General features: G+C 39.0%; 1 protein-coding gene across 1 annotated transcript in view; it reads right to left on the reverse strand.

Moving 5' to 3' along the window:
• Positions 1-8,792: 8,792 nt before the first annotated feature.
• LOC134747281 (uncharacterized) overlaps positions 8,793-10,173 on the reverse strand; it is a 183,297-nt gene continuing 181,916 nt past the window's right edge. Inside the window, exon 2 of the mRNA XM_063681902.1 lies at positions 8,793-8,993. Within this exon, the coding sequence (XP_063537972.1) occupies positions 8,914-8,993 (80 nt within the window). The 3' untranslated portion in view covers positions 8,793-8,913. The remainder of the gene's footprint in view (positions 8,994-10,173) is intronic.

The following is a 10,173-nucleotide window of genomic DNA, read 5'->3' on the forward strand; positions in this document are numbered from 1 at the left end:
GCCGGCCGCAGTGCGGGCAGCCGCACAGTGAGTACATACCCTTAACGCTAACGCTATAACTATCTAGATAAGGTATACAAGAACACGAGATGTACGCAGCTCACAGCCAGGACGAGGAGTATCAAACGGGAACTTATTTTTTAGATATCCAGGAGTAGAAGGCTCAAACAAGATTGAAAATAGAGTGTAAAGTATTCGAAGTGATCTACAGCGACGGATGGAGAGCCAATTGAGCTGGCGACGGTAATAGGAAACAACGATCGTATTTACGCAAGCCAAAGATAAATCGTAGGTATGCCGTTGTTGAGGAGAAGTTCAAGTTTATTAAGGGACTCTTCAGTGGCATTCGTTGTACACAAGTCACCATAATCAATACCTAATTGGCAAAATCAACGCCTGAACCAACATCTTTTTTGTACTTACTGGGAGAAAATTCTTAATACAGAGTTCTTAGTGTGCCTGAAAGCTTACGACTTTGTGTTGTTATGATTTAAAAAAAAAAAACCACGAACATACTGCCGCATCACGCATAACAATCGAAAGTGATAAGTATATTCGATTACGCATTTAATTGTGAAGCGTAGGAGACGCCACTAGCACAACGGTAAATAAACCGAGTTGATGGATCAATGTCATCATTATTCGTAACAAATAATCTGTGAAAACTTCTCAAAAGACATGTATACGGCATAGTAAAGTATATATAAGTTACTCTATGGTTTACTGTTTGTGCTAGTGCTGCACTCTGGCGGCAGAACATTGCAGTAATACTCCCTATTCCTACTTCAAACTAACCGGTTGCTTTCCAAAATATTTTTGCGAGCATACCAAACGATATGCTATCAATTTTGTATTAAGCAGAACTCCCTCTCTGCGTTTTTTCACATTTCCTTTATTTCTAAGCACTGCGGCTTACCGTCAGATTAGAAATGGGACTCATCATTTCACACCCGCAAAGCAAAATCTCTGTAAAGTTTCTAATATACTTGGCTTTGGCTTATTCACAGTGACCGCACACGCACTTTGATATGGAGCAGCAATCGTAGGAGTAAAGGGAATCCTCATAAATCCCGATCGGCTTCCTCCCGCCTTATTCAATCTCGAGGGAGAGACGAGAATATATATATACTGGAACTGGCATTGGCTTCAAATCATGTAATTTTAGTCTTTTCCATATAAACCTTATCTGTCAGCAGGACAATTGCTTTGACAGCGTCCGCCATGACCACTTTAGTGGTCGCTGGCGTGGCAGGCACGACCCACACGACAGCACACGACCTATTTAGTGGCTATACATATACAGAGATATTATAAACTCCTGAGAATTAATCCAATTAAGAACTTCGTCGTTTACTTTAATCAGGTCGTTAGGAGGGTCTCCAGTATAGGTATCTAGGCACTCTTGGAAAATATGTTGGATACTCTGCTCCTCGGCACCACAGTTTTATGTAAAGTTTCGTAAATCTGATAATAAGACGCTTTGACAAATACCAGGACCAGACTCCTATTTCACCACACTAACAATTGACACGTGACACTGTACATTTCCAAGTTGATAACTAAAGACAGTTTTTTGGACTTGAAACTCTAGGTCCATGGGGTCCCAGCGCGCACAAGTTGTTTGCAGAAATCGCGAAGTGTCTGGTTGACATAACTAGTGACCGAAGAGCTGGCGGCTTCCTCGCACAACGTATCAGCATTGCGATACAGCGAGGAAATGCCGCCAGCATCCTTGGTACAATGCCTCAAGGGCCTATTTTAGATTTAAGCTAGTTATTAATTTCGTTTACGTAGTACCACTGTATATTTATCTTGTATGTAAATAAAGAGTATTAAAAAAGGACAGTTAATTAGTATGTAGTACATCAATATACATATATTTACTTGATGGATCAGCAAAGTACGGCGAAGTGAAATAGGGGCCAGGTGACAAGTGTAACAGTGGTAAAACAGGGGCCTCGGTCAGTCTAACTCAGTACAGTAGGACCTCGCTAATCCTGACGAGCAAAAAACCAGCCGTTGACGGATTATCATCAAATCAAAAAATATATTTAATCCCTTATAAGGTAAATTTGGTTTCCTAACAAATGAGTGTTAAGTTGTCAAGTGAAATGTTCCAATACAAATACTAGTAGCCAGTGCAGTATAGTGAACACTTCCAGTATTCGCCATCTTTGTAAGTATTCGTTTGCAGGAAGTCTCGATATAAAAGTCCAGTTTATAAAGGATGACCGCAGACGGCTCCAGCGGCGCTTTGTGCAAAAAGCGATCTATTCTTCATTTATCTTGGGCTCTTTAAGAGGGCAGGCGGTCAGCGAGATTTTTAGGAAATAGGTATTTGATTCAAAGTGCAACACTTTCTTTCTGATTTACGAGGAGGCGTATAATGAGTCTGTCCGTCTGTCCGTCTGTCTGTCTGTCTGTCTGTCAGTCTGTGGCCAGGCTGTATCTCATGAACCGTGATAGCTAGAGAGTTGAAATTTTCACAGATGATGTAATTCTGTTGCCGCTATAACAACAAATACTAAAAAGTACGGAACTCTCGGTGGGCGAGTCCGACTCGCACTTGTCCGGTTTACCAACTCCAATGAAACGGTTCACACTTAAAATAAAGTTTGATTGGCTAAAGCCATTTTTGCGTAGTCTGACTGTGTTTTCTGTATTCGGCAAAAAGGTGTGGTGCCAATATATTTATGAAACGACTAGGGAGATATACTGGCTGCCGATGCGGTATATAACGGGATTGCGTGGATTTGGTCGTTTCCAGTATTTTTTTTAAAAGGATACGAACTTTACTTAGCTTTCATATTAACTGCCATATTGTTAACCTTTTTGTAAAACTTTTTTAGAACCAAATCGGCTTACTCAAGAAGGGCTCTTTTACTCGTACATGTTCTTACATTATAACGACTTGACGAAGTGGCTTGATAGATTTTGCGAAATTACGCACTTTAAAAATCATACATACGTTTTAAAATCATTGTGGCTAGGTTGGGGGCAGGCTATGCGGTACCCGCAATTTAAAAAAAGTTTGGGTACAGATAACTAAATGAGTAAATTTAAAACCATTTATTAGAAAACGCAACGCTTATACTTACACTTAATGTGATATAATATTAGTTAAGGCGAGGTTATGTACTAAAGGCGAATTTAAGGTACCTACATATTTTTGACAACCCTTATTTTCAATGAACTGCAATATTTATAACGGCGTTCGATGATATTAACCTTTCCCATATATATCGGGTCATTCACGATGACGCGCAGATTTGTCAAATGTATCCTTAAATAGCATGCCAATACGAGCCAAAGCACGCGTTTGCGTGAATGAAACGATCTATAAACGAATAACAAATAAACATACAAAAATCCCTTTTCTCACTGAACTTAAAATTACTGGATTGCGTGACAGCTCGTACTTGTAAAAGATAAACAGAAGTATCAAGACCGCCAGAGCGTAGTGTGCAGCATAGGCGTGGCGACCGAGATGAAAAATCACAGATGACTTTTTTTTATTGCGACTAGGCCGGCATCCGGAGTAATTATCGTCACTCGGCCCACTTACATGGTTTTGGATGAGAGGAGAGACGGTTTTGCGCATACTGCTTTCAGGGATATCTTTGTGTTCTCAGTTTCAAAAGGCAATAAAACGCATTTTCATTAAATTATTATTATAATGGAACATTTTACGAAAAACAAGATAAATACTTATACAATGCGACATATCGTGTTTATCACAACAAGCGGATCAATGCAACTGTTCTTGTATTTTAGTACAGTCGCTATATTATGTTTACAAGCAACAAAGTTGTAAGGTTCTCGTCGGCGTTTCCGAACATTTCGATCAATAAATAAAAATTAAGAATTGCGTACCTAAATCAAAAATGGCGTCCGTTCATCAATGTCTTAACATCAAGCAGTATTAACATAATTGATATCGATGACAGCTCCACCTAATGTACAGTGAAACGACTGCTTTGCTTCAAAACGAACACAAGTCAGCCCGAACACTTAACTGAACATTTTGAAGACTATTGAGACTAAAGGTCACAAGTGTCTTCAGATATAGGAGGTTTAGGTTGTTTTGTGTAGGTGGTTATTAGGGTTCCTTAAGGAACAAAAATACCTATAAAATATAATTTTGCCATATACAGGGTGCTTTTGTGATCACTGACCAAACTCTGAGGGGAGTTTGGTCAGTGATAACAAAAGCATATATGTATATGACTGTTAGTTTGTCCGACAAAACTGGACATGGGTATACAACTATACATAACATAGTAATCCCGCCAAAACTGTGTTAAATAAAACTTTCAAAACTTTTATTCTCTTCATGGTCTGACAGGCCTTAAGGGACCAGTTTACAAAATAAAGTAAACTAAAAAAAACAGTAATATACAGTACTTTTCTTTCCACAGGTAACTAATACTCGAGAAAATTCTAAAAACCCCAAACACAAGTAGGTTTCGTTGTTTTATCACAGAGTTCCTAAGGCCACCTCCTGTCTCCATCATCAGATCAGCTCGATGGTACCATAATATTAACTGGAAGGTTGACTGGAAGAGATCCCTTATAGGGATAAGTCCGCCTTTGTACATTGTATATATTTATGTTCTTTTATTGTGTTTGTAATCTGTCTTATGTACAATAAAGTGTTTACATACATACATACATACATATTGCATTGTCACCCGACTTACATATGTATGCAAATTTTCAGCTTCGTTAAAAGTTAGGAAGTGGGTCAAATTTAACTTGCAAGATTTGACCCGTACATGCATGTATACATACATAGGTACATTGCAAGTTAATAAATAGCTTGTAAAAACTTTATTCGTTCGTTTTCGAGTTTAGTATTACGGCGCTTTTACCTACTGAAAGTTAGGCTGATACGGAACCCTACACAGAACGGCTCAAAACGTCCTTGGTAGGTTTTCTTCAGTCATTTTTCTTTATTTAGTGAAAAGGCCGCTTTGGCGAGTCAGTGATAAATGTAAGTGTCCGGAGTGTCATCCGGGGGTGAGACAGTCAAAATGGTTCTCAATGATTTGTGTTAATGGAAAACGAGGAGGATTGTTTTTTGCATGTAATAATTGATTATTGGATAATTCGAGAATATAGGTATTTTAGTTTCTGAACGCATCGCGCTGAGGGGTTTAAAAAAAACTAAGTAAGTTATTTAAGACACTTCTGTATACATTGATTTCTTAGTCTAAACATGTCTTTAAAAGAATAACTTCCTGCACCGGTATCATGGTCGCGTTTTTGTCACTTGTCATATCATGCGTCACTTTCGCACTTACGAACTTGTAAGAGCGTGACAGGTATGGTGACAAATGATAGACAGCCGTCCATCTTAGCCCTGCAGGAATGTTTTTTATTTTATTTAAGTATTTGATATTTACATAATGAACATCTTCCCGTACTAGTTTTGATACAATAAGGCTAACATTTCCGAGCATATTGGAGAAAAGTTTTTTTTAGCTGTAAGAATTATGAAAAAAAAAACTGCTTTTTCGTCGATGTTAGATTTTATTTATGTACCTAAGCGTTAAGGGGCCCACTGACTATCAGTCCGGCGGACGATATCGGCCTGTCAGTTAGAACAAAAATTTGACAGTTCCGAACAACTGACAGGCCGGTATCGTCCGGCGGACTGATAGTCAGTGGGCTCCTTTAAACACAGGATTAGCTACAATCCTTATTGGAGCTATAATTTTATTTCATTAGTATTGTTGTTATTTTCATTTTTATTTTGACGATCATGATAGAAATTCTAATATTTTTGACATTAATGCAAACTTAATGTAATGTAATTGTCTTTCATGAAATAAATCATCTATATTAAATATATTAATAACGGGTCACTCACGTACATAAATACGTGAGTGACCCGTTATTAATATATTTAATATGTCTGTGTCTCACGGAAGTTTTGTTGTAAATCATCTAATCTAATCAATTTAGTTTCCGGCATTTATTAAAAAAAAAATACCGATGCTGATGTTTTTGTCAATGTTTTTTGGCAACCATATTGTGATACCGATACCTAACAAATAAAAAACTCGCTTTAAAATTATTTAAAGAAAAACATTATACAGCTTTCAGAAGAACAATATCAATTCAATCAGTACTCTAACATATTAATAGCCAACCCAGAAACGCCTGATCGTACTTCAAAAAATATCCGCAAACGCAGAAGACAATCGGTTGAAGTGGCCATATATTCGGACGTGAAGAGCGCGGCGCCGCGTGCGCGCGACGGCTAGATTAGTGGACTGTCGACTTTTATTGCGGCTAGAATTGGACGGAATTTGTTATTTCAATAATATTTTTAACAAGGAGAGGCAGAAGAAGGCACTAGAGTGATGCTTACGCTTAAAGATTACTAAAGTTTTTAAAAGGGAAGCCATCACGTAGGTATATGAACATTTCATGAGTGCGAATGAGGCAAAATTATAGACACAGCCGGCAAAAGCGCAATTGGACGATATTGGTTAGACTTAACCCTGGTTGTTTGCGGCGCCTCCTGGTTTAAGAATCGGTTTAAGTTTTGAAATTTTTAATAGATCTGGAACTATACCTTCTTCAAAGGATCGATTAATTTGCCACGTTAAAGGTCGTCGCAGCCGAAACTATTTTTATTTTTTATATTTAAGTTTGTTTAATGTCTCTTTGTTTTCATTCGTGTTTCCCTCTCGCTTGAGCTAAAATGTACATGAACGAACAAGGACGAGCGAAATGCACGCGCGGATAACAAAATGATATCATTTTAATTTCGGAAAAGGTAAGTTCGAATTGGCCTCACGGATAAAATCTAGTATACAAACCGCTGCTCAGCAAGCACAAAGACTTGCTTATTAAGTTTAATTTTTAATATACGCGTGCAGGCCGCGTAAAATTGCAATCTAAAGCGAGTGAAAAACTCTTGCGAGAATAATTTATACGAATAATCTTCTTCGAGGGAACGTTCGTGGTATAATATGGGGTTTTTTCAACTCTTAGCCAAATTCTATTAGGTGAATAAACAGGGTGGCTAAAAAATAAGTGCATTCCCGTTGCCATGGAAGTTTTGGGATTATACTGAGCAACTTTTACTATAGGTTCAACCAAAACACGCGAAAAAAAAATGTACCCTCCCATAGAAAATGGACAAGCCAAAATGTATAAAACAGCCAAATTTTTCTTCGCGATTTCGGGTTTGGTTCCATAGTAAAAGTTGCTCAGTATAATCCCAAAACTTCCCTAGCAACGGCAATGTACTTATTTTTTATCCACCGTGTATAGGTTATACTGTGTCATTTTTACTGTGGAACCTACTCAACCTACCTCGATAAAGCGAAAAAAAAATTATGTTTGTGAATGTACATGTTTTATATCGAAGTATGCTTCTCTCTGCCTATGATTCACTAACAAGTAACTTGCCAAACTATATTTCTACAAACAGATATATCGGAGCGGCCAAAAGCACTCTAACGCCTCGATAATAAAGGTGTGTTCAGATAGTTGTGAGTACCTCGGCCGCCCCGATATAATATATCTTATGGTGACTACCCAAAAATATAGTTGGTATAAGTAGCATTATCTGCACAAATAAGGAAGAGGGAATTCCCTGCATAACCTTCCCTTGGTTTGGTCAAAACTCAATTGGTGCATTTCACCTTACACTTTACATTACGTTCAAACTTGGTTAAGAGCTCGATAAAAACACAAGTAAGGTACGTTGTGATATCTTTGAAAGCATGGTGATTCTGATAATGGCTCATATGTAGAAACCAGAAGCACTTTATACTTTTTTCGGCAACACAGAGCGTTTTTACACGATCCGATATCGGATGTAGGGTCCTACATCCCCGTAGTCAGGCCGCGGGGGCGCGCCCGGGCGCCGGCTTATGCAACAAGCATTATGCCTACATTGCCTACATATACGCACACAAACAAATATTATCGGTCCGACAACTGACGGGGGGCTCCGACATGACTGAATTTATCGGAAGCGCCTTTCCAATATCGGATGTCGGAAGGCACCTATGACAAAAACAGCTGCAGGAGAGTGCCACTGGCATTAAGTCCGCTTTTATGCGTTATTTATCGTTTTTTTAGTAATAATGATTTATTAAATGCATAAATAAATACAGAGAAACACATATATCTTACATTTTACTTCCTTCCGTCACCCGATATCGGATCGGACAATGTGAAAACGCTCTTACGCTACTGTACGCTTTTCATGGCATCTTACTGACATGATGATGTTGCTACAATAGACAGTGCTAGTTCAGTAGAAATTAGCAATTTTCAGAATTATCCCGCTTTCGAAGTTACTCCAATGCACCTTAAACCTGAATTTTGCTTCTTTACTTCTTTGTGCTAATTTTAAAGATTATACAGAATCTTTTCTCTTTCGTCTCGTTATGAACGTAAAAATATTTTAATTCAACCGAGTTACATTCGTTTCCATTCAGTTAGCTCTGCGAATTAATTCATCAACCCAAGAACCAAAAGGTATTATAATGTTATCAAATTGCTACACAGTAGGCTTTCTTGGTTTTGATAGCGCTGTTCGCGCTTTGGCGCAATGTATTCAAGAGGATTGTTTGAGAAAAAAAATACACCTACATTCCCGGGACTAATAATAAGTATCTCATACATCTACATTGCTAAATGCATTAAGAAATTATGGTGGAATAAATAATCATATGAATATAAAATGTTATGTTTTTACTATAGCAGGAAATATTAGAATGCTGAAAATCATATTTTGTAAGTGTAAATATGCGTAATAAATTAATTATTATTCTCTTTATTTATTATTTTTCTAACATTAGGTTTTTTATAATATGTATATAAAAGTAAAATATAAAAACACAAAACAATACAAAATACATATAAACACATTATAAAAAACCTAACCTAGGGTGCCGCCAGCAGCGGGGCAGGGCCCAAGCTGCCGGTGGTCAGGGCCGCAGAGAGAGGAACCGGCGAATATATGTCTTTTATAATACTGAATAAAGATAATTTTGATTTTTATTATTATTTGTATCTCATATAAACTCACGGGTATATACATTCCGGTCTTTTGATAGGCTTGCGTGGGGATATTGATCCAACACGTAGAGGCCCCTTGGAGAGCTTTAATGTTATGTAGAACGCCTGTTGGAACCCGTTCACAGGTGCAACAATAGACACCCATGAACCGGTCGCAGCAGGCATTGGGACTATTGTAGAAAAAGTGAACAGTATACCGGTCTATGGATTGAAGTTTGGGTGGACAATGAGACTGGGCTATGGTAAGTTGTCCGGACACCTGCCATAACAATGTTTTCACAAGTTATCGAGACAGGTGGTGACTTGCCGCTGACTAGATGGGCCCCTGAAACTGCCGTCGTAAAGACGACCAGGAGCAACACCGGTGTGAGCGGCTCAGGGGTGTCGAGAGGTGTGCGCCGCTTTTTACCCAGTGGCTGTTAACAGCCACTGTGCCAACTCGCGTCTTATGCATCTTTCACTTCCACCCCTGGAGCATATAGCTCTAGCGACTCCTCTCTGGACAGCCAATGAAGGCAACCCAGAGCTGAGAGTCCTGCGGGTCCCCTTGGGGTCCACTCTGACCGACGAAGACACGCCGGAGACGGAGACCCTGACCGACTCTCGGGAGCACTCGGGTCCGTGGGGTCGTTACTCCCCAACAGCTCGCCACAAGGTGCCCTGCGGGCTTATTATTATTATTATTTCAAATAACAAATTGCACCTTACAGCTAATGCCAAAGCGGCACAAATTGAAATGCATTAACAACATAAAGCAATTAGAACATAGTCAATACCACATAACATACAACTAAGACACAGGGATTAATTATGATATGGTACTCTCAGGCATCTCTCTTTCTAATATCCTCTTGCATTCCATTATCACTCGCCCCATCGCACTCACAAAGCAGAGAGAGCAGAATTAAAAATAATAATAAATATTTAAAATGCTTGTCTGTCGCATGCACCCTGAAAGGTGGGTCAAAATGGCTATTGAGTGGGACCCACGGAACACCAAGATGGTGCTGGCCGGGCTGCAGGCAGGCCGAAAAGGAGATGGCGGGATGACTTGGACGCATTTTATCCGGACTGGCGGGAAACTACAAACGACAGGGTCGAGTGAAGGAAACGAGGGGAGGCCTT

The sequence above is a fragment of the Cydia strobilella genome, chromosome 14, assembly GCF_947568885.1.
Source record: "Cydia strobilella chromosome 14, ilCydStro3.1, whole genome shotgun sequence".
Classification (NCBI taxonomy): Eukaryota; Metazoa; Arthropoda; class Insecta; order Lepidoptera; family Tortricidae; genus Cydia; species Cydia strobilella.